Source organism: Alexandromys fortis, unplaced genomic scaffold, assembly GCF_014885135.2.
Source record: "Alexandromys fortis isolate MF-2015 unplaced genomic scaffold, M_Fortis_MF-2015_v1.1 scaffold_27, whole genome shotgun sequence".
In the NCBI taxonomy this organism is placed as follows: domain Eukaryota; kingdom Metazoa; phylum Chordata; class Mammalia; order Rodentia; family Cricetidae; genus Alexandromys; species Alexandromys fortis.
Window position 1 is genome coordinate 4,477,456 of NW_026067952.1, and position 24,787 is coordinate 4,502,242.

Sequence of the window (24,787 nt, forward strand, 5' to 3'; positions counted from 1 at the left end):
CCACTCCCGGTTAGACTGATCATCTTGTTATGAATATGAAGGCCCAGCAGGGAGGATGTGAATCGAAAGCCATTTGTCCCCTTCGGGGCTGTTTTTGTCTTTGAAGAAAGGTTTGCAAACAGGCAGCTGAGCCACTTGGCAGGCTCCACCAGGATGGGAGGTTTCTGTTGCGGTTGGAATGGGGGCCCGCCAGGTCCTTGAGTTCCTCTCCCTCTGGGAGGCAGGCTCTCCTTACAGAGTCAGTGCTAGCTCTCTACTTGGTCACAACCAAGAGTGCGGTCCTTCCTAAGCCACAGTCCCCCAACCACAGCCTTAAATCCCAGTGTCTGGTACCTCTCTGGTCTCGTCCCTCACTACTGTTCCTTGAATATTCAAGTGGGCCTTGCTTCTGGACCGTTTTAGAATTGGTGTATTTTTGCCCCTCTGGGGACATTGGTTGACGTTTTTGATTGTTGTAACTAGAAGACAGAGCTAAAATAACAGGAAGACTTAGAATTCAGAACAGCTCACCCCCAAAGTCACTCACTTTGTGTGGGCTGCCCTGTTCACGAACTGCTCTTCCCCACGGAGGGCAGCGTTCACCCTGCAAACTCCTTCACTCCTGGGGGACTTGGTTCAAGCCTCACCTTCCCTGGGAACCTTTTCCTGATCAAGCAACATAGTGCTGCAACCCGTACCCCCAACACACACTGGGGAGCAGGCAGAGAGTTCTAGCCCCTTGGGCTGCTGTTGTTTTTTTCTCCAAAGCACCTGCCAACAGTGCGTGGCATGTTTATCAGTTTGTTGTTGTGTCTCCCCCCCCTCCCCCCCGTATAACTTGCACAGGGCAGAGACCTTTGCTTTGTTCCCTGACTACTGGCCAGCACCTACCAGAGTGTGAGGGCCAGTGAGGACCAAGCATGTTTTCTAGAGTTACGAGCCTGAGGATGGGTCCTGGTTTTCCCTGTCTGCTCACACTTGTCACACCTGGAGTGCTTGTCCCAGCCCTATTGTGGATGTAAACAGTTATTTTTAGCATTTGGCAGCTCTTTGGCAATGAGTTGTTGGATACATGACAGTCGTCATGTCTGTATGTATCATTTCCTCTGTACCAGGCACCGTGTGGCGCCATCAGGGAGTTGCAGTGACAAGCACAGGTGACCCCTGCCTCATGGCGTTAACGCCACACCCCGCTCGGTCTACACCAAGAAGCGGTCAAGTTGAACATCAAAGCCAGGCTAGGGCTTCAAGCAGGGTCCTGCACGGAGTGGTGGACAGTGGGAGGGAGGGGCAGGGATGGGGAAGGAGGAGCTAGAGGACTAGGCAGGACAGGACTGGGGGGATCTGAATACCATGCCTGAGTCCTAAAACTGCGGGAGTGCTGTAGACCAGTGTGGCCGCTGAGAACCCGTGACGACAGTGAGGTGAGCCGACCCTTCTGAGACTCAGCTAGAAGGGGTGGGTCTGAGAGCCAGAGGGGGAGAAGCAGGGTGGAGACACACAAAGGGTCCATGAGTGGTGTCACGAAAGACACCAAAAGTATGTCGCATGGAAGGGCAGAAGGGAGAGTTTCTAGAAGAAGGGGGAGAGGTCAGTCTGTCTGTCAGGTGTGAGAAAGATGTCACATATCAGTGGATTTGACAAATCAGAGGCCACCAGGGTCCCTAATCAGGGCAGCTTTACAGCCATGGGGAAACAGAAGCCAAAGCAACTGGGAGTGAGGGTGTGACCAGAACCAGCATGCTCCATGAGGCTGGCCTGGGGCTTCTGGAAGTTGTCAGGGGCTGCCTGGCTTTCCCTTGAGGTGCTAAAGGGAACTGGGAAGGTGGCACTGTGACCTTGACTCTCTGGGTCCTGTTTTCATCCGCATCCTCAGGCAGCCCTTTTAGTGCCCCCAAGGCCCAATGCTGCTGTGAGGTAGGAATGGCAGATGGGACAAGGGCACTGCATGCAGGCGTATGAAGTCTACCGCTCCCTGTGTGCTGCAGAACCCACCTCTGAATCTGGGTGATGCTAAGCCTTATGTCAGCTTCTCACTACTGAGAGCAGAGGGGCTGCCAGGGTTCGCTGGCCTGACCTTGTCTCCTCGCCTGTGGTGACAGTGTTGTCCCCAAGGGTCTGGGTCTTCTCGTTACACTACAGGGAGCCAGCACAGTTACCTGTCTTGCTTTGATGAATCTCTGTGACTTACCTTTCTGTGTCTTTGAAGAAACGGGAGGGACCTGTTGAAGAGAACTTCTGTGATCACAGAAGATTGTGTGTGTGTGTGTGTGTGTGTGTGTGTGTGTGTGTGTGTGTGTGTGGTACGTGTGATGTTCAGAAGCATTTCAAGAGACACAGGAGCTGTGAGGACTGTTACTCTCTGGGCTTGCAGCAGAAATAAAGCTGGAGGAGTTGAAGGGGCAGATCACTAAGGAACAGAGCTCCGTCTGTGAGCACAGGGACCTCCTGGCTCAGCTTCATAAGTGAGAGGTGGCTCTAGAGCCAGCCTTGATGGACAGGATGAGCTGAGGAAGTGGAACCAGCTGGCCTTGGCCACGAGTGGTGGCAGTAGGGGTTGGCAGTCAAAACCAGCCTGTTTATGCTATGATTATTACGTGTTTCTACACCTGAGAGCTTTCACCTCTGCCTTCAGCCTGGGGCTGTCAGGATGGAGGACTTCTGGAAGGGTGCACCTGTGTACATGCTTTGCAGGCAAGGTGTCACTACTGTCACCAAACCTCCATTTGAGCGGTTGCACGCATGCCCGGCTGTGGATGGGGAACGGTGGCTGCTTTACTTTGGGCTTAGCCCAGGCCTGGCAGACACTCGGTAAAGGTGACAGGGTGAGTCTGGTAGGCTGGGAGCTGGGAGCTCAGGGGCAGCTTCCCCCAGCTCCCAAGTGAAGGGGAACTTAGGAGGGACAGGGACATCAACAGCTGGATTCTGTCCTTGACTTGTTTCTCCTGGCAGTCCCTCAGTGAGCGCGTGAGCCCATGTGCCTCCTCACCATTGCCCGTGTGGGCCCTCTGCAAGGGATGCCCCATTCACGGGCACGTACCTAGCCATTGACCCACATCAGCTGGCAGTTTCCTCCGACTTCACATCCCTCAATTAAGGGCAGATGGGACCAGATCTGTCCTTAGGAAGGTTACACTGGCTGCTCCAAGGGCATGAATGGGAGCAAAAGATACTGGACCAGAAACCCAGTTTAAAGACTGGTCCCTGACCGAGATGTCTGAGCTGGGATGCCAGATACCCGAGCAGGGCAGGAATGAAGGAATGGGTTTGTCAGAGCTTGGTGGTGGGTTCAGGTGGGCTCTGCCCTACTTGGTGCTCCCTGGCAGAGGTGAGAGGCTTGTGTGAGAGGGAAGCCGAAAGGAAGAGCCAGAGCGATCCATCCCTCCTACCTTCACACGGAACAGTTGACATTCTAAATTAGCACATGCACTAATTAAAACCGTCTTTCCAAAGAATTTATTACCGGGTGTCCTGAGCTAATTATAGATTCTCTGTGGCTGATCCCGAGCCGTCTGCTAATGCAGTGTTGAAATCTCTTTGGCCACCCTTGTTTAAATTATTCACCAGCCTCGGCAACAGTTGTGAACTGTAATTTAAACAGTCAGCTCATGAATATTCAATCAACACAACAAACACCGCCGTGTTTTACTGCCTTGCCGCTCAATATTTTGTATCCTCGCCTGTGTTTACGTGTTTTTATGAACTCTCGAGGAAGGAGGAGTGTGCACTGCCTGGTTAAGCTGCGCCTGGAGTGCTGGGGTGGGGGAAGCAGGAGGGACGGGAGTACGGAAAGCTGCTCTCAGAAGATGGGGCTCGGTGGTGTCTCCCCCAAAGGGGCTGGAGGGAGGCGCAGGTTCACAGAGGTTAAGTCTGTCCTGAAGGCGCAGAGTGGGTCCCTGGCACAGGCAGGACTCGGTGTTCTGGGGGTGATTCCTGCTGCCTAGTTAACCACAAATTAATCAACAAAGAGATCTGGGGAGATCTGGCCCTTGGGACAATGGCCAGAAGGCAGATGAAGGCCAATATTGGCTCCAGACCTCCATGGTCAGTGGTTATATATTGCTGAGTCATGCAATGCCACTCAAGGCCAAAGGTTCCCCTCAGTCCTTCAATCTGAGGTACCACTTGTCCGTTGCACGTTCCTTCTCCCATCAGACGCTTCAGGGCCTCCCAAGCCACGAACACCTGGGATGGATGCTTCCCCAAGTGGCTCCTCATTTAGCCTCATGGATTTCCCAGGGGCAGGTGAAGGTTCTGATGGTTCCGAAGTTGTCTCTGATACGCTGGCCTGGGTTGGAGCCTGCTAGCCCTACAGTTCCTTCTCTTTCCCCTGCTCTGCCACTGAGGGTAGAGGTCATGCCTTGGGGTCCAGGGAGGGCCCCTCATTCCTCTTAGGACTCAGAAATGGGACAAAACAAAAACATTCCAGTCATCATATTAATTAAAAGGAATATTAATCCACAAATCCCGGTGACAGAGTGGGGAAGAGGGGCATCCTGGTACCAATGGGGGAGGAATGGCTGTTACACCCTGTTCTTGGGAAACCGGGGTAGTAGAGCAGGTCTGGTGGGGGCTCTTCCTCAAGGGTTCCCAAACCCTCAGCTGCCTTTCCTGTAAAATAGGAGACTCTCGGCCGGTTGTGTAAGCATGAGACAGGGCAGATGACACAGCATGAGGCGGACAGTGTGTGAAGAAATCCCTAGATACTTTGGCTTCCCTGCTCGTCCCACCGGCTCCCCTAACTAGTTACTTGGCAATGGTTACAAAGGTGCCTACCTTCTAGGCTGTTACCCATTCAGGTTTGTTACAGTTATGGCGTGCCTTCCCTGTACTGGGCACCGCAGCAATGAACAAGAGAGACCCGCTTCTTGCTCTGGGGGAACCTGCATTCCCATGAAGAAGACCAAAGTCACAGAAGACCCGCCTGTAAGTATATTGTATTTTAGATAGTGCTAAATGCCATGGGAGAAAATAAGGCAGGAAAGATGAATGGATGGGGAGTAACAGATGGGGGTGGGAGGCAATTTTAGAAACGGGTGGCCAGACAAGGCCTTGTGTAGGATGGGACATTTGGGATTCCTCTAAGATGTGTGGGAACAACAGACAGCGAAGGAGAGAGCTGCAGGCAAAGGGAACAGGTGGGCCAAGAGCCTGCAGTCAGCGCATGCATAGGAAGGAGGCCTTGGGGAAGATGGAGGTGGGCAGGGGAAGTGGAAGAGGAGGGCAACGGTCAGGCCTTTGGCCATGGAGATTTTAGACACTCGGAGAAATATTCAGGAATTAAAAACAAGTTATTGACATGTGCAGGACATTCAGAACCACAGACCCAGAAGGGAGGATGATGTGCCCAAGGGTAGACAAGAGGGGAGGAGTCTGAGGTCTCAGCCTGGAGGCCTCCTGTCCCTAGAAAGTACCCCACAGACCATGACAGGAGAAGCAGTCTGAACAGAAGAGTTTGTCCTGGGAGCCAATGAACTGAGTGTTTGAGCAAGGATGAGAAAGTAATTAACTGTGTCAAAGGTTGATGGCACAGGTGGGATGCAGAGCTTAGTGACGTGGAGCCATTAAAAGCCAGAACAGGGCAGTTTTCGGAGGAACTTGAATGGAAACCAATGGAGGCGTGACACAGAATTTGAGAAAAACCAGACAGCTATTGAAAGGAGCCACTGAAGTTCCAAGCTTCCCACTCCTTTATACACACACACACACACACACACACACACACACACACACACACACAGAGAGAGAGAGAGAGAGAGAGAGAGAGAGAGAGAGAGAGAGAGAGAGAGAGAGAGAGAGAGAGAGAGAGAGAGAGAGAGAGCGAGCTGAACTGGTAAGTTGAGCTGTCCACATAGTTCGAAGGTAGAGCACTTGCTTAGTGTGGGTAAGACGTAAGATGGTTAGCATCACCCATGGCCTCTACCAACTCCAGTTACGACAATCAAAAAAAATCTCAAATATCTCCAAGTTAGGCCTGGTGGTTCAGACCTAGAACTCCAGCTACTCAGGAAGATGAGGCAGGAATTTTGCAAGTTCAAGGCCAGTGTGGGAAACTTGACCAGATCCTGTTTCAAAATAAAAAGTAGCAAGTGGAGAAGAGCTCAATGGTGGAGCATTGCTTAGCTAGGACAAGGCTCTGCACGGATTGAACTGTCTGCAGGGCCAGAGAGATGGCTCAATGGGCAAAGGCACTCACCACCAAGCTTGACAGTCCGAGTTTAATGCCCAGGTCTCACATGGCGGAAGGAGAACTGACTGCTGCAAGCTGCCCTCTGACCTCCACATACGTGCTATGGAACACACACACACACACACACACACACACACACACACCCCATACATATGAAGAGTTGTTTAAGTCAAGTTCTTGAGGGAACTTCAAACCATGCAATGCTATGGTCCTACCATAAGAGGGCACTGTGGTAGCTTGAATCAGAATGGCCCCTATTTGCTCATCTGTTTGAATGCTCCATCACCAGGGAGTGGAGCTGTTTGAGAAGGATTAGGAGGTGTGGCCTTGCTGGAGGAAATCTGTCACTAGAAGTGAGTTTTGAGATTTCAAAAGCCCACACCAGGCCCAGTCTCTCTCTCTCTCTCTCTCTCTCTCTCTCCTCTCTCTCTCTCTGTCTCTCTCTCTCTCCCCCTCTTTTTCCTCTCCCTCCCCCTCCTCTTCCCCCCCCTCTCCTCTGGGTTTACTACCTATGGATCAGGAGGTAAAGCTCTCAGCTATTTCTCCTGCCAGTCTGCTTCCCACCATGATGATCATGGACAAACCCTCTGAAACTGTAAGTGAGCCCCCAGTTAAATGTTTTTCTTTTTTCTTTTTTCTTTTTTTTTAAGTAAGAGTTGACATCATCACGGTGTCTCTTCACAGCCATAGAACAGAGACTAAGACGGGCACCACCCATAATCCCACACATGGAGGCATGGCCATTACGAAGGCCACAGAAAACTGGTGGCTCACAGAACGGCTCTGAAAGAACAGTCCAGAAATTACAGCAAAAGATGCCATTTTTGGGGGTTGTCTATGAGTCTAAAACGTGAAAATGACTGAAAAGATACTTAGCAAATGGCAAGACTGAAAAATTATTTGTGGGTAGTAGCATGGTTTCAATAGATTTCCTTTCTTCTTTAATATTTAAAACAATGGAAACATGGCATTTTAATAAAATCCACAAAGCTCTGTCTGGGGAAGAAAGAAGAAAAAGATGTAAGAACACTTCATTGCGCAATTTATAGGGCACAGCCAATGCCATACTCGGAAAAAATATGTACTGCCATAACCTTTATTATTAAACAATAAACAATAAAAGTAAATGAACAAAGGGACATGAGGTTCAAAAATGAAAAATTGAAGATGCTACAAAGGAAGGTAAGATTAATAAACATAAAGACAGAAATGAATAAATTAAGAGGAAGAAAAATAATAGAATTCAAGCATAACTCTGATGGCCAACTCCAATAAACAACTAAATAAATAAAACAGAAACTAGCAACAGGGAGATCTCTGGTAGAGAAGAAGTTGGAAACACAGCCTCTTAGGAATGTGCCTGGGGCCTAACAGTCATGAGACCCGCAAACACCTTCAATCAGTGCTGACAGACATATCTGTTTCCTGAAGCTGGTCTAACCCTGCCACAGAAGTAGGAGAAGGTCTGTGGAGATGGCTAGTTGGTTAGGGACTTGCAAGTCCAAGGTGCTGCATTCAGTCCCCAGCATTCACAGGAAAAGCCATGCAAGCCTTAATCCCAATGCCGGGGAGGCTGAGCCAGTGGGCTCTGGACTCAGTGAGAGACCCTGTCTCAAAAAAACTTAGGTAGAGGGCCAGGGAGATGGCTCAGCAGGTAAGGGCACTTCCCACTAAGTGTGATGACCTAGGTTCAATCTTCAAGGCCTACGAGGTAGAAGAAGAGAACAAATTCCTCCAAGCTGTCCTCAAACAAGGATTGCAAAGCTCTGGGCTTCCAGTGAAGGGCTTGGCACTGGCTGCAAACACCACAGCCTGGCCACAGCACCTCTGCTGGTAAGCCCCACCCTCCAACAAGAAGAGTTTCCTGGAAACACGTGTACCCGGAGTCTCCCAAGGAGCGCATGCGCCCTCCTGGAGCTGTTCTATTTAGATGAGCTGTGCCTGTCTAGCTGTCTTTTGTAAAGACGCCTTCAAGTTCTATCTATATAGCCAAAACTACAGCTGAGAGAAAGAACGGACTTTTTATTATCCAGCCGGAGCAGGGGGGAAAACGACTCCCATAAATCTCAAGTTTTATGTGCTCCTGACACTCCGCGGAACCATCGATGGCTTCTCAGCTATGCCGATGGTACATTAAAACCTCATTTTCCCAAACATGGTACTGAATATGCCCTCGGAGGAGAGGGCCATTATACACAGCAATATCGGCGCTGCAGCTGACGAATGTCGCTGCGATTTCCCCGGAATTCTCTCAGTTCACACTCTGCTGCTGAGCTTGGCATCTTGCCTGGGAGACTGTTAAACACCTGGCCCCTGCGCGCTCCAAGGCCAGGGGGTCACAGCTCCGATTAGCAGCTTGGCAGGGGGTGGAGGGGTCGGTTCCAGAGGGCAGCTAAGCAACCATAAAACATCTCAAACTGTTTCCGAGTCATAGCAGGAGGGTGGCGCCTGGGACTGACAGAGAGATTGCTACAGGGTCAAGATTTTTCTCAGACTTTTGCGGCTGTCTTCTTGTCTGTCGCCAAGGCTCAGTCCTAAAGTCACCACATCCAGAAAGCCCTCCCTGACCCTGTGGCAGAAGAGGGTGGAGAGAAAGGCATGGGGATTCACAAGGATAGCAGTGGGTAAAATATCTAGAAGTCTCCCCATCAGGGCTACACGTACGGGACAGAGCATGCCCAAGAGAAGTAGGAGGCAAACCACTGTAGGAGAAGGTGGGGCTGGGGAGCTGGCTGTGGACAAGACCCATAAAAGGTTGAGAGCCTCATGGCCCATGGCATTTGAGCTCCCAACCTTGCCTAGCTTCTGGCCCTCTCCCACGATCTGTTTCTGTTTTCTGCCACAATCCTTGTGTCCCTGGTCCAAACCTTCTTGTTTGTTTATTTTGTTTGTTTTTGAGACAGGTCTCATTGTATAGCTCTGGCAGTCCTGGAACTTGCTACACAGACCAGGCTAGCTTTGAATTCACAGAGAACCATATGCCTCTACCTCCCTAGTGCAAGGGTTAAAGGTGTGGATCACCACACTTGGTTATATGTTGTTTTATTATGTGTATTATGTGTCTTGTAAGTATATGTCATGTGTGTGTGGGGGCGGTGATGGTGGAGGCAAGAAGAGGAAGTTGGATGCCCCTCTCCCCCAGATGGAATTACGTGCAGTTGTGAGTCACCTGGTGTGGGTGCTGGGAACCAAACTTGGATTATTTGGGAGAGAAGCAGATATTCTTAACAATGGAGCCATCTCTCCAGTCCCCCAACACCCTGCCCAACTCTTCTTTATTGCAGAACACAGAAACCTGGAGATCCCAGCGTGTGTCCCCTAAACTCCCATCCATGCCTACAATAATAGACGCTGCTTGTCTGAGAGCGCCAGGGAACTTCTAGCTTGGAGTACCCCACAGGTCATGTGATTTTCAAGAGCCCGAAAGCCTCCTATCAGAGTGAAACCCATAAAGCAGGTCTCAGTCTTGACTTGCTCACTGGTATAAAAACAAGGCTGGGGGGAGTCAGCCTTCTTGCATTCAGACCTTGACCTCACATCTCGATAGCTGGGTAGCCAAGTCATTTCTCTCTACACTTTGCCATCAACAAAACAACACAAAACCAAAACAAAAGCAAACTCCCAAACATCAAAACAAAAATCCCAGCACTACCTCCCCAGAGTGGAAGAGGAAAGGAAATAAGAAGTGCCAAAGGAGAAGTGTGCCAGGCTCTTAGTCAGTGGTAACGAGGTCAGCAGACCATGGTTAGAAAAAAATGGGCTCATTCACTTGGGGGAGGTTCACAAGAAGATTCATGGCCAAACAAAGTGTGCTCTGTGTGCCCCCAAATGCCAGGATACACAAGAGCACACGTTCATGGGTAGTACCCAAGGCCAGCTACGGTGCTTCCGTTCTCGAGGACGTTGGGTCCTTGCTAGCTCTTGCCTGGCATGGAGTTCGTGGGACTGAAGTGAGGCAGTCACGGGGAGGGCCACATGGATGTTAGCCAAAGTCAGGGATCGCCGTTCGAGTCCCACCCCCCTTCCGGGAGAACCCAGGCTGCCTTTGCATGTTCACAGCTTGAGTACAACTCTGGCAATGGCGGAGCCAGCCCATCCAGTTTTAAGGATGCCAAGAGCAAGGGCTTGGAGTCCCAAGTGTAGCCTTAGGTTCTGGCTCTGTATTTTTCTAGATAAGTGACTCTGGGCAATTAATTCTCCTTTCCCATTTTGCCCAGTGCTAACCAGACATCCAGAAGCCTGTGTTGGAGAAGGTAAACACAGGCTTGGCTCAGGTTGTCCCATGTAGCCTAGAAACAGACGGGGGATCCTTCCATGAGGATGCCTGATACACTCACAGTCTGTGCTGTCGTGTGGGCTCTGGTATGGAAAATTACTGGCGTGGAGAAATGATGCCCACACCCGTGTTTGACAACCTAAGTGTGATATCTGGGATCCACACGGTAGGTGGTGAGAGCCAGCTCCTGTGAATCGTGCTCTGACAGCCACCAGAATGCCATGGCCTGTGTGCACGATCCCCTCTCCAAACACACTAAATAAATCGAACACAAATCTTACAAAAGACTGATCAAAATATTATTTGTCCTGACTTCTGAGCTTTGTGGCACTCCCTTGTACTGCGTGACTGATACCTTTGCCTTTTCTCAATCCCAGAGCGTAGAGAAGCCTTCTGAGCAGAGGGAACTGTGCCTAATGGTTCCCGGTTAGAAATGATCATCTCTCCCCCAAGGGACATTTGGTAATGTGTAGAAACAGAGTGAGTGTGTGTGTGGGGGGGGGTATGTGCGTGCATGTGCATCTGTCTGTCGGTCTGTGGGTGTGTGCATGTCTAAACAGATATACACACATAGATGTACATACATGCATGAATGGAGGTTGGAGGGAAATCTCACAAGTCGTTCTGTGCATGGGGGAGTGTGTGTGTGTGTGTGTGTGCATGTGTGCATGTGCATCTGTCTGTCTGTCTGTGGGTGTGTGCATGTCTAAACAGATATACACACATCGATGTACATACATGCATGAATGGAGGTTGGAGGGAACTCTCACAAGTCGTTCTGTGCATGGGGGAGTGTGTGTGTGTGTGTGTGTGCATGTGTGCATGTGCATCTGTCTGTCTGTCTGTGGGTGTGTGCATGTCTAAACAGACATACACACATTGATGTACATACATGCATGAATGGAGGTTGGAGGGTATTCTCACAAGTCGCTCTTCAGATGCCACCCACCTCTGATTTTTTGATACAGAGTCCCCCCAAACTTGAAGCTCAGTAAGCAGACTAGTCTGCCTGGCCAGTGAACCCCAGGAATCTGCCTGTCTCTGTTGCCCCAGCAATAGGATCACACGTGCATAGCACCACACCTGACTTTTTAAACTAGTTCTTGGATCACACTCACGTTCTCACACTTGCAAGGCAAGTGCTCTGCGGTTTCTCTGACCGCGCTACCTCCCTGGTCCTGGAGAGATTGCCTGCTTTTGCCTTTGAGGAGGAGGGAGGTACTGGACCCTGGGCATGGGGAGTGGCAGCCAGGGCAGCTGACAGTCATCACGCTGTACACAGGAGAGCCCTCCGCAGTGGGCTGTCCTGCCCAACATGTCAGTGGGCTTGAGGTTGAGAAATCCTCCACTTGAGACACGTATGAGGACCTCATGGCGCACACTGCTACCCTCACCCCTCCTAAGCCTTCCTTTCTACATCGGACAGATGTTGGGGGAGCAATGGACCCAAACTTTACACAGCAGGTACTCAGTAAATGACTGTGCCCCAACCTTGTCCCCATTCAGCACACCCCCCAGACTTCAGAGCAAACGGTTCCTAGAAGAGACGGCGTCCCTGGATTCCAAAGAAAACTTCGACACCGCGCGAAGAACATGCTTTATTCTGCTCTGACCTTCCTTCTCAGAAAAAAACTCCATGAATCTTATCTCTCAACAAATGTGATCCATTCGTGGAGAACCAGGCTGCGTGCTGGCTTATCGCTGCCCTGAGCCCTAACGGGGAGTGAATTTTTATGACTGAGTTGTAAACCTTCGCGGAAACCATTTTTAAACTAAAAAAAGAAACGCTGACAGCTTCTTAACTACTCTAGTTGTTAAATTAAGCATGAGGGATGGGATGGCGGAGGGCGCAAAAGAAAACAAAAGTGCTCAGGAAGAGTTAGTGGGGGTAAAGTGGTGTTCATTAAAAACAGAAACACACACTCACACACACTCACACACACACCAATCTTTTGTGTTCAACTTCACACTCGTACATCACAATGTGCCAGTAAAAGGGCATTTCCCCTGAGATAATAAAAGAATTGAATTTTTCCTTATCGGTCATCTATTTTTCTAGCCCAAGCTATTACTCCCGCTCTAGGGTTGCTAGGCAACAAGAAATATTAATAGCAGCTTTTATTAGCTTAGCTTTTGCAGCGGAGAACCAGAATGAGAAAATGGGAGACATAAATGTGTTACATAAATCTTTCAACCTCTCAGAGCTGGTGTTAGTCTCTGTTTTCATAATGATTTATTGAAGTGATGGTTCATTTATGAGCAAAAGGAGTCCAGGATAAGAAGACGGAGCAGTCCCCTGCAGGAGTGTTTGAAAATAAATAATTATAGCAGGGGAGTAAAAGCTGTTTAAAGCCATTTTTTCCCTGAGTTTTATAAAATATAAAAAGACACATTTCTTTGGCTTACGGCTTCTGAAAAATGGGGGAAAGAGTTGCACCTGGACTCCAGTGCACACCAAGAATATTTGGGGCCTCTGAGTGTCCCCATTCCTGTCCTTCCAGAGTCCATTTTGGAAATTTGTCTTTCTCCCACTCCTGGGATGAAAACATGGCTCCCTCTGTTTTTCCTGTGATGGGCGCCGCCCCCCCGCCCCCCCCCACGGCCTAGTCATGGAGCTAAGATGGGTTGTTTCTTGGGCCCTCATTCTTTTAACTAGAGATAGAGCTGTCACTGATGCTGGTTTTAAATGCCAAGGCCCGAATGACATCCGCCATAACAGATATGCTCCCTCCCACAACCCCTGACTCCTCCCACCCCATCTCCAGCCATCAGAGCATCCCACTTGGTTTTCCAACTGCTCATCTTGTTGATTTGCGTTGGCGAACAGACCGGAAACTTGCCACGGCAAAGCTTACACCCAGCAGGTCAGGCTGACGGAACTTAGAGAAGACAGAGTCTAGTCACACCTAGTCAATGAGCAGAATGCTTCAGTAACTACAGTAAGTCACTGAGGCCACTTAGATTCCTCCAATCACAGACTTTCTTCCTACAGGGCAAGTGCCTGACCTCCATCGTACAAATGAAGAAAGTGGGGCGCAGGACGATGAACACCTTGCTCTTGGTCACAGAGTGCTAGAAAGAAGTCCGGGATCTGGGTTCTTAACTGAGGCCAACCTGAGCACGGGACCTATGACTGTGACTTTTGGAAGATGCTAAAAATCAAGAAAGCAAAACAAAACAAACAAACAAAAAACACCCAGAGAAGCAAAACAACAAGTGTTCTACTTTTATTTCTATTGCTTGTGATAAAAATATCCCAACAAAAGCAACTTTTGGGGGTGGGGCCAGTAAGATGGCTCAGTGGCTATAGGAGCTGGCTGCCAAGCTTTATGACCTGAATTTGATTCCCAGTTCCACATGGTGGAAGGAGAGGGATTTGATTCCCTCAAGTTGTTCTCTGAAGGACAGACAGACAGACAGACACACACACCAAACAAGATAGATAGATAGATAGATAGATAGATAGATAGATAGATAGATAGATGATAGATAATTTGTTTTAGGTAAGGTTTATTCTACTGTGATAAAACACCATAATCAAAAGTAACTTGGTGAAGAAAGGGTTTGTTTCATCCTACAGCTTATAGTCTGTCAGCCAGGAAAGTCAGGGGCAGGGACCCAAGGCAGAAACCTGGAGGCAGGAACTGAAGCAGAGGCCATAAAGGGGAGGTGCTTACTGGCTTGTTCCTTATGGCTCACAAGCCTGCTTTCTTATAATGTCCAGGACAAACTGCTGAGGGATGGCACCACCACAGTGGGCTGGGCCTTCCCATATCAATCACCAAGAAAATGCCCCACTGGCTTCCCCATAGGCCAATCTGGGGTGCCTTTTTCTCAGTTGAGATTCCCTTTTCCCAAATGACCCAATCGTGTGCTAAGGTGGCAAAAAAACAAAAAACAAACAAAAAAACTCACCAGGGAAATGCTTTAAAAAATATTTTAGGGAAAAGGGGGTTTATGTGGTTATTCTGGACCACGGAATATCATTTGGGGGAAGTCAAAGCAGACACTCAAGCAGCTCCTCCCACCGCAGCCACAGCTAAACCAGGGAGAAGAGAATGCATGCTCCCTGCCTGCTTGCACAACAGGGGATGGTGCCGCCCACGGTGGGTTGGGTCTTCTTACATCAATTAACAATTAATACTATCCCCATAGCCATGCACAATCCAACCTGATCTAGATAGTTTTCCAGTCGGAACTCTCTTCCGGGTTGGGTAAAGTTGACAGTTAAAGCTACAGGTTACAGAAATGGCCACCATCCTGTCTCTTGAGCCCTTTCCTTCTGCATGGCTCTGCCATTTCTCCCTCGGTGAGGTGGGTTTAGCACTCTATTGCTTGGCTCTCTGGGTTAGTCATGTGACTGGCTTTGGCCTAAAACTGATAAGAAGTTTGAAAGTTTGTACCCTAGGGCCACCCTTTCTCCAGGCTTCTGGTGATGAGAGACTCATAGCTAAGATACCTCAACTGGTGTCAGGGGACACAAGCCAGGGGCTGAAGTAAGACTATCCTAGACACCGGGCTCAGGAAAATGGCTACCTGACCCCAGAAACCACAAGAGGCAGTTCCGCTGACTCAGGAATCATAGGAGATAATTAAAATGAATTGCTTTATCCTGTTAAGGGTTGTAGCAATTTGCTACAGGACAGAGCTAACTATACAAGCACAAAACAAAAACATTCACACATTAAGAATGATAAAAACAGTGTGTCGGCCTTGTGGGGGGGGTTGTCCACTCCCACATCACTAAGAAGTTTGGTAGACAGTGGCTTGAGTTGGAGGTCTGTTAAACACTTGCAGAGGTAACACACAGGCTGGCTCCACCACTCCCAGGCTCTAGGCCAATCCAAGGCTGTGTAGATTCCCTCATGGAAACCATCTCTAAGGCAAGCTGGCCCAGGGCACACAGACTGTGGCTCTGCCTCTAACAACTACCCCGAGCTACTTCACCTGGGTTGGGAGCCCCCAGGTCCGGCCCAGCTCTCGTGTGCTGGGAGAATAACCCTGATCTGTGAGCACTTTGGAATAGGAAGTAAGGCACAAAGGGACTAAAACTGAGCAGTGGGGACGTTGATCTTAGTTTTTGTAGGTTCCCAACTAGTTGTCACAAGCAGTGGTGGCCCCAGGGAGTCTCCCCACCCCCAACCATTTGCTTGCTTAGTCTAGTGGAGCTGGCAAAGCAGCTATGCCACTCTTTCAAAGCTGGGATCCTAAACACAGTTCACTGGTAGGAAAACTGAGGTTGAGGGAGGAGTGGCTTGCCTAAAGTCCCAAGAAATCCAACAAGACACAAAGTGGGGGCTGGGAAGATGGTTTGGAGGAGAGGTGTTTGCTGCACAAGAATGGAGATCTGAATTTGGATCCCCAACACCTATATAAAAAAGCAGGGGATCTCTGTGCCTGTAATCCAGTGCTAGAAGAGAGACTGGAGGATCCTGCATGCTCTGACCAGACCATTAGCCAATCGTTGAGGGGCAGTGAGAGACCTTGTCTCAACATACAAGATGGAGAAGGGGCTGGAGAGATGGCTCCGCAGTTAAGAGCACTGGCTGCTCTTGCTGAGGACCTGGGATTGATCCTCAGCACCTACAGGGTGACTCACAACCATCTTCAACTCTAGTTCTAGGGGATCTAACATCCTCTTCTGGTCCCTAAGAGCAATGTACATAAGGGGTATGCAGACATACATGCAAATGAACATTCATACACCTATAAACAAATAATTTAAATATAAGGTAGAGAGTGATTAAGAAAGACACTAAGTATCCACCTTCAGCCTTCACACAACTAAGCACACAACCAGAGGCCTCAAAGATGGGAAGAGAATATTTGCATGACCTCTGTCCTGCTCCTGCACTGAGGACTGGGATGAGAACACACCGCTCCAGTGGACCAAAGGTTCAGGATCCCAGATTCCTAACCACCACTGTGGCCATGGTGAGTCTGCTTCCACCTGCCCAGGTCCTTCCCTTTCCCTTGGGGTGTCTCTGGTTCCCCAAAGGCAGGGTTTTCCTTTATGGTAGAAATGAAGCCCCACCCCTTCCTGGCTTACCCTTTTCCCTCAGTACTCAGAGACCCTGAACTGTTTCCCAGAGGATTCCAGAAGTGATCTCAGACTCCACGAACAGCTCCATAAATTCCACTCTGAGTTTCTGCGAGCATTTTAGAGGCTGATTTATAAATACAATATCTCTCTCAAAATGAAACAATCAACATAGGATAAAATTATCGAGTTATGAAAATAGAGGTCAGACGGAGGTACAGTGCTTTAAATTAAACTGGCAAAATATATCTTTCATACTAAATTGACTCTTTTTGTCTTGGAAATGAATGTTTAATCAGTTAAGACATGGAAGTTGAGGGGGAAAGCCGTGAGCATATTTAATTTTGTAAAGGGGTCTGGTTCTAGCATCGTTCATAATCCCCCCTGGCGGCATCAGGAGAGGAGCTGCCTCCACATGCCCGTGAGACTTAATAATCAAGCAGGGGACCAGAAGGCATTGGTGGCCTCTGGAGTCAGCACTACGGGGGCCTTGGCACTGATGAAATGGCTTCCAAAGAGCAAAGTCTCCTCTACTCATGTCGAGATGGCATCTCTGGGAACAGCACCTGGCATCCAGGCACCCTCTGTGCTCCCTGAGCCTGGCTGTGCAATCCTTCACCCTCTGGTCAAAGTGAGAGATAGTTAGAAGGACTTGGTAGGTGTGACTTCCGGCAGTTCGGCTTGAGAGTTGGTGGCGTTTTCACTCACAAAGACAGCATACAGGTCTGCCTCCTGCTCAACTGTCACTTCCCATGTGAGGGACAAGGTAGTTTACAGAATCATCTGCTATCCTGTGTTGCGCTGCGACTCCGTCACTGGCCAAGCCACAGTCAGTATTGCTAATGATGGCCTCGGGCAGACAAGGCCGCTGAGGTACTGGGGTCTTGGTACTCCACAGAAATTGTGTTTTATCATATTCCCACCCCACGAAGGCCAGTGCTCCCAGATACAAAGCTATTGCCTCCCCCGTCCTGGTCAGATGTCTATTCCAGGCAACAGACCCCGTCCACTAGCTGAACATCTACAGCGTTGTCTGAGAAGCAGACTGCATCTGTTGGCTTTCCAGCACTATAACAACATCCCTGGGTCAGCTCACAGGGTTAACCAAGGATTGCCGTGGCTTGGTTGAGGGAACACATGGCTTTGGGCCTCTGTTGAGGGGAGCACAGCATGATGGGGACATATGAGTGAAGGGCCACATCTGGAACCAGAGAGAAAAGAGACCAGAATACCACGACCCTTTGTCCCTAAGGGCCTTCCACTAGGTTCCTCCTCTTAAAGGCCCACAGCACCCCGTAACACCATCATCCTGGGGTCTGAGTTTTTCATATCAGCTTTGGGGGACAAAACCACATCTGAACTTCATCACAGACTCTTGATCCTCTCTCTGTTTGCATCTGGTGTATGTAAATGAGTCCCAGAGATCACAAGGCCTGTAGCCACGCCTGGCACTCAGAAGGTGTTCAAGAAGATCAGTTGGCAGGGCAGGTGGAAAAATGCCATACCCTACTAAAGATATTAAATCATGGCCAAGTGAGAGGGCTCAGAGGGTAAAGGCACTTGCTGCTAAGTCTGACAGCTGGAGTTTGATCCCTAGAACCCACATGGAGGAAGAAGAGTCCTCCAACCTTCACAGGTGTGCTGTGGCACATGCATGCACACACATGCCACACACTCAGAAAGAAAAGATACTAAGCCGTAGTCCTTAGAACCTGCAAATGTCACAAGAGCAAGTGGCCTTTACAGACAAAGTTCAAGCTCAGGACCACAACATTGGTCTAATTCTAGGTTAGACATACAGTCCATCATAAGTGTCCGTATGAGAAGGGCAGGGAGCTATCATTAATAAAAGAGAAGCCAGAGACCAGGGAGAGACAGAACCACAAGCCAGGGAAGCCGCTAGAACAATAATTCTCAACCTGTGGGCCATGACCCCGGTCACATATCAGATATTTAAATTATAATTCATAACAGTAGCAAAATTACAGTTATGAAGTAGTAGTGAAATAATTTTATGGCTGGGGTCCCCACGCCATGAGGAGCTGTATCGAAGGGCCGCAGCATTGGGAACGTTGAGAAGCTCTGGAAACTAGAAGAGGTAAAGATGGACACCCCGGAATCTCCGGTATAAGCACAGATTCCCAGAACCTTGATTTCAACTTGAGGTACTGGTTTTGGACCTCTGGGGCTGTGAGTAGTTGGATCTCTGGTGCGTTTGAGCTGCCGGTTTGTGGGGATTTGCTATAGCAGCCATGGAAAGCAGAAGCCTCCAGCCCTCGGCATCACTCTGTGGAGTGGCCCTCCCTGCCTCTCTCAGTGGAGGGGAGCGCGGTGTGAGAAAGCATTTACAAATCCCTCTGCATGCTGTTTGACACCCAGCAGGTGCTTCCATAATCCCTGCTTCATACACACAGCAGCGTGGCACACCCACACACACTTTGTGCTCACAGTTCTCCTGAATTCAGAAGTCCTGTTTGTTGTCAAGGCCGCTTGCCTTCTTACCACCCCACCCCAGCGTATCGCTCTTATCCGGCTTTCCCCTTCGGTGGAGGCCTCTGCCCTGGGTAACAAGGTCAGGCTTAGCTCTCATTAAGTAAGGAGGGGGATATAAAATCGAACGAACCCCTGCAGTTCTAGACAAATGGAGAGCTGAGACCGTGCATTGGAGACGCATACTAAACATGGGCCGGTTGTGAGGAAAGCTGCAAAGGACTGGTTCACACGGTGCTCGTGTAAGTGATCGTTTATTTCCAAGGGGAGTCAGGGGTGGTCTGTGATCAACTGACAGCAGGCCTTGTAAGGATCGGAGCTGTTGTGGTCGGGAGGCTTGGGAAGGCCGCTGTGAGACTGGTCACAGTACATATGTGTGAAGGCCAGGAGGCAACTACAGGTACTGTCCACTTGGTTTTTTGGACAGGGTCTCCCATGAGCCTGAAACTTTCCTCAAAGCCTGGTTGTCAGCTGATATAAGCAGAGGCAAGCAGGTCGTGAGTTCAAGGCCAGAGTATACTGCATAGTGAGACCTTGTCAATAATTAATGAAAAACTCAATGGAAATGTGTGCTCTGCTTTCCAGGGGTCCGGATCTGTCCATCTCAACACAGCAGTAGCCCAATTTCCTCTTCCAAGTGGGTGACTGGTTCAGACTCCACAGTCACGTGGCCTCTGTCTGGTCTGCCCCTGCCATTATCTCAGCTCATTTTCTAACACATCCTCACTACTCTGGGTGCCTTTGCTGGGGATTACCTACAACACAAGGCAGGGCAGAGCCAGGCCACATGCTATGAGAGCCATGGTACAGGGATGAGGAGCATCATTGTCCCTACAGGTCCCTGCCCTGGGCTGCCACACTTTACTAAGACTGGGAGGGGAGTAGCTGCTGGACTTTGGAGCCCTGGGATTCACATCAGGGACCCTTTCCTTGTCTCTGAATCATAGCATCGGCCATCAAGACCTTGTCACCGGGTTTGAGATGATGTAGGTAGAGTCCTAGCCACTATTTGGCAAAGTGGGCAAGCAGGAATGGTTGCTCTTGCTGTTAGTCACCGAGCTAAACTGGGCTGGAAAGGTACCACGGTTAGTAAAGTGCTTGCTTTGCAAACATGAGGACCCAAGCGTGGTGGCATGCGCTCGTGTTTCCTGCGCTGGGATTGCAATAAACACTACTTGCAAGACTGAAGCCTCTTCTAGTGTGTGGGGGGGGTGCGGGGAGAGGAAAACATTTTCACAAGGATTGTACAGTTTCCCACTCTATGTTTGGGGATTGATGGCATGCATATATCTCAACAAATCTGCTAGAAATAAGATTAAGGTTATACTATCAACAACCAAGAAAATCAGTCCCAAGTTGCCACGAACAGAGCTGTAGAAGAAACAGTTTCCTTTCAAGCCAATCCCACACTCCACAGATTCTCCGAATTTAGCCAGCAAAACTCAATCCAGGCACAGGATCAGGTCTCCTCAGCTCAGCCCTGCTACTTGCTCCCCTCAAGCCCACCCTTGCTGGAGCCGTGGGGCCCGTGTGGAAGATGGACTCACCGTGGGCAGCTGTCCAGACAGCAGGTGGCTATCCTGGGCCAGCATGTTGGACACCATGATGGCTGGGAGGTCCATAGCTTGGTACGAGTAGGCAGGGAGCAGCCCGTTGGGCGCAAGGCCGTGGCACAGCGAGTGGTAGCCGGCTTCGTGGTCCCCCAGGTGCAGGAGGGATGGCTCAGGGAGGTTGGGAGGCGTTATAGGAGGAATCTCATAGTCTTCATTGCTCTCGCTCTGGCTGCTGTAGGTCTGAAAACATCAGAGGGACGGGGGCGGGGTTAGTGCCTCAAATTCTCAGAACACATTTGATAGCATCAGTAACAGCAGCAGTGGAAACAGTGCCCTCGACAAAGAGAGGACCACCATACGAGGCAGAAGGCCTAGCGACCTCCTGACTCAGGTCCTGCTCCACTCCTCAGTGAATCTTCCTCCCACTGAGAATCTGCAGACAAGAGCCTGGACTCCTGGAGAGTGGATTTCCCTGAATCTGCTCCTGATTTCCCAGAAGACCTGGCCCATGGTGACCTGAGAACCACCCTCCCTTAGCCACCCACTTTACAGAGCGGGACTTGGTCCAGAAGAGAATGGCCAAGGAGGATAAGCAATGAGCTGGGGACTGGAGGCTTCAGGCAGTCAGAGTCTCCTGAGCATCCCCAGGCATCTTGTGGTCCTTATCTCGGTGAATGACATTTGTCCTGTCGTGGTACAGACTAGCAGTTAGCAGCCCTCCTCTAGGTCAGCCCTCCTCTAGGTCTTACTGGGCCATTTTTCCCACCCCAATGAGCAGGCCTCAGGACAAGGCTAGTAGACCGTGAGCACTGCATTTGGCTTTCTCCTTGCCATAACCGTCCCAGGTTTACTGTAGATCATGGTGAGCATGTACTTTGAGCCCTGGCTTTGTGGCACAGGTCCTGGGTGTGCTTCAGTAGGTGGAGGGGACCTTCATTTGTCATTGTGAGTGAATTTTTAAAAATCATACATGGGTTGTAAAACTTTAATTACGTGTGTCTGTCTGTCTGTCACACCATGGTGCATATGTGGAGGTCAGAAGACAACTGTGTAGGTTTTGGATCTCAAACTCAGGCCCGACTTGATGACAAGTGCCTCTTGTCATCTCGAATTTTTCACTTTAATCTCATCAAACTATTTCCCCCATAGTCTACTAAAAGGCTCGGGTGCCCTTCTCATTGTCATCTAGTTAATATCAGAGCAAACTTGCCTTGTTTCTTTTTATTCCACTTCCTCCCTCCATCCTTTCCTTTTTTTTTTTTTTTTTTTTATTGAGAAAGAATTTACTCTGTAGCCCATACTGGCCTTGAACTCTCAGCCCCCTGAGTGCTGGGGGTCATAGGCATGTTGGACAAATCCTGCTTGGCCCTGATCTGTCGCTCATGTTTGCAGTGTTGGACTTGGTTGGTAAAGGCCTTCACATCAGGTCCACGTGTGAGATTAGCTTCAATCTCCCTGCCTGCGATGCCCAGGCCTGGAGAGCCAGTCTTCCCTCTCCATATTCTGGAGATGAGACCCAATAGAAGACAGCTATGTGAACTATAAGTCAGAGCTGAAGAAACTATCCATGGCCCACCAGAAACAGACAAAAAGAAGTCACACACAGAGGATAGCAGGTATCTCATGGGCTCTGTTTTAATGGGCCAGAGGAGTACCAGAAGAGGCAATGGTTGAAGATCTTCCAGAAGTGACGAAAGACACCAGAGGTATTTGTGAATAGGAGAAAACCTTCCTTAACATGTATGTGCAGAGAATGGAAGGCCTGTGGCACAGTGGGGCTGGAGAGGTGGCTCAGTGGCAGAGTGCTCACTCGGCACTTGTGATGTTCTGGGCTCTGTCCAGAGGAGGAAGGACATGGTTTGCTGTTCTGTATTGCTCTGTGAATCCAGCATGCAGACTGAGCAGCTAGCTAGCTATCCCCCTCTCCGCCGAAGTCTAGCCCTTTTCTCATGGATTGATGGACAAAGCTGTGCGTATAGGGAGGTTTGGGTAGAGCTATGACAGAGCAGGGACACATGGCTTGTTCCTTATGTTCCAGAAAGAACATGGCTTCTTGCTCACTGGCTCCCTCTACAGGGATATTATGGAGTTACCACACAGATAGGTAAACAGGTCTGGAAGAGGTGGCCACACCTAACTGCTGACTTCCCTTGGCTTTCTTCTCAGGTTGGAGTTTGCCTCAGTCAGCCCTGAGCTCTCTTCTCTTTCTCCCTTACACCCCCTTCCGGATACCCCAACAACCCTCGTGTTCAAAGCCCTGTAGGGGTCACGGTCAGCCTCTGTTCTTGGTTGCTCACCCAAGCACCACAGCGGGACATCTCCATACCCACTCGTCGTCCTCTTCTTCTACCTTGCACTCACCTGTATTCTCTGACCTCATCAGATGACGTCACCCTCCATGCACAAACCCGACGCTCCCCTTCACTCATCTCTCAATTCCAAAACAACTACTCCAAAATACGTTTAAACTCTACATAGTCCACTACCACCTCTCACCCCACCCGGGACAACCATGGCAACCTCCTCCTGGTCTCCCACAGCTCTTTCCTATCCCTGCACTTCTTCTAGTAACCAGAATCTTCTCTAAAAAGAATCATCCCGTTCCTGCCCCACGCCATGCAGCGGGGCAGTGGAACTCAACGGATTACAGCCAGCAGCCCGGGCTTTCTAGCCAGACTTGGAGGTCTCCAGCAACACCTCCGCACCAACCAGGAGCCCACTGGGTGAGACTGGGCACTATTATGATGTTTTTAAGTTGAGGGAGAGTGGTCCTGTTATGGGCCACGATGGTCTAAGCTGGACAAGGAACCCCACACTCGGGCCTGGGGCAGTGAGCCCCAGGTTCCGAGAAGAAAACAGTGGCCCTCCAGGCACCTTGCAGCCACAGGCAGATGGGCATTGCTATGGTGTGTTGGGACTAATGAGTCCTGGCTTTCAACTGCTTCCCTGCTAGAACCTTCTAATTGAAGTTACTAGAAGCTGTGCCTAGTTTAGAGCATCAGAGGATGGGATTTTCACCTGTTGGCCATTGACTTCAGTGTATTTAAGCCTCCATGGTGCTATTAAAGAGGGGCTTCTTGGTACCAGTGTTGGAAGGTCTGTATGTCAGTCAGTCTGTCTCTGTGTGTGTATTCTCAACCTCCAGCCCCTTGCCTGAAGCTCACGAACTGGGTTCTAGCGCATAGAGCGCAGACGGATGCGCGGCAATGGTGAGCAAATGTATGGAGTGATAAGGGACAGAGAGAAACAGAATATTTATGTCCTGGGGATAGAGGCATAACTGGAAAGGTAAAAGAGATGAGGAGTGGGTGAGGTGGGTGGCTTCATTGCCACCCAGGACCACAGGGATGTCTGGGCCTGGGCTTCTTCTGGGGGCATTGTCTGGGTTCAGTCTCTGATGCAGCTCCGGGCTCTGCTGATGTCTGTGGCTCCTGATACCACCAAAGGCAGAGAGGATAAGACTGTGCAGAGCTGGCCCCACCCCTCACTGGCTGCAACACTGGGGAGAACTGGTCCTGCCCCTCATTGACTGAAGCACTCAGAAAAAGGATCTCTGCTCTCCTGGGCTGCACAATGAGCCTGTTCACAGGGGCATGGTTAGCGGGCCCTGAGAGTGTGGGAATGGGCGAGCTGACCACGCCCCTCACCTGCCAGGTGGTGGTGGTGGCAGAGGTGAGGGAAAGATTCCCTCCTAGGACCACACCTCCCCTGCTTATAGAGTCAGCCCTGTCCGTGGAGGTGTGGGCGAGCCAGCACCAAAGCCGTGACCATGGGAGAGGTGTCCCTGCCTCTCATCAGCTGCAGCACCTGGGACCCAGTCCCAGAACCAGGGTTATGAGTTGGCCCACCCCAACATCTGCCTCATCTGTGACCTGCTGGAGCACAGGGGAGGAGCCAGAGGATATCTTCGACACAGGACCCAACAGGATGTCCAGGTCCCAGCGAGGGCCCGGCATTGATGGTGCAGCAGAGACCAGGGGCCCTGAACCGTACCAATGATTCTTTTCAATAAATGCCTGCATATAAAGACACATGGATAAAGGGTTTACTGCGTGACTCACTGGGTCACACTGCAGCTTCTATGACAAGATTTTCCTTCCCTCCCTCCCTTCCTCGTTCTTTCTCCCACTTTTTCTCTTAAATTTTATTTTGTTTTATTTTGGGTTGGGGCAGGAGATGGGTGGGATTGGGAGGCAGGATGTAAAAGACAAAGAATGAATGAATGAATGAATGAATGAAGAGACAGACTCATCCCACTA

At 49.9% G+C, this 24,787-nt stretch overlaps 1 protein-coding gene across 6 annotated transcripts in view; it reads right to left on the bottom strand.

Annotated features, from left to right (window-relative positions):
* Tox2 (TOX high mobility group box family member 2) overlaps positions 1 to 24,787 on the bottom strand; it is a 113,279-nt gene that overhangs the window by 15,927 nt on the left and 72,565 nt on the right. For all 6 annotated transcript variants that reach the window (XM_050150925.1, XM_050150927.1, XM_050150929.1 and 3 more), the window contains one exon: positions 20,523 to 20,768. In XM_050150925.1, the coding sequence (XP_050006882.1) occupies positions 20,523 to 20,768 (246 nt within the window). The remainder of the gene's footprint in view (positions 1 to 20,522; positions 20,769 to 24,787) is intronic.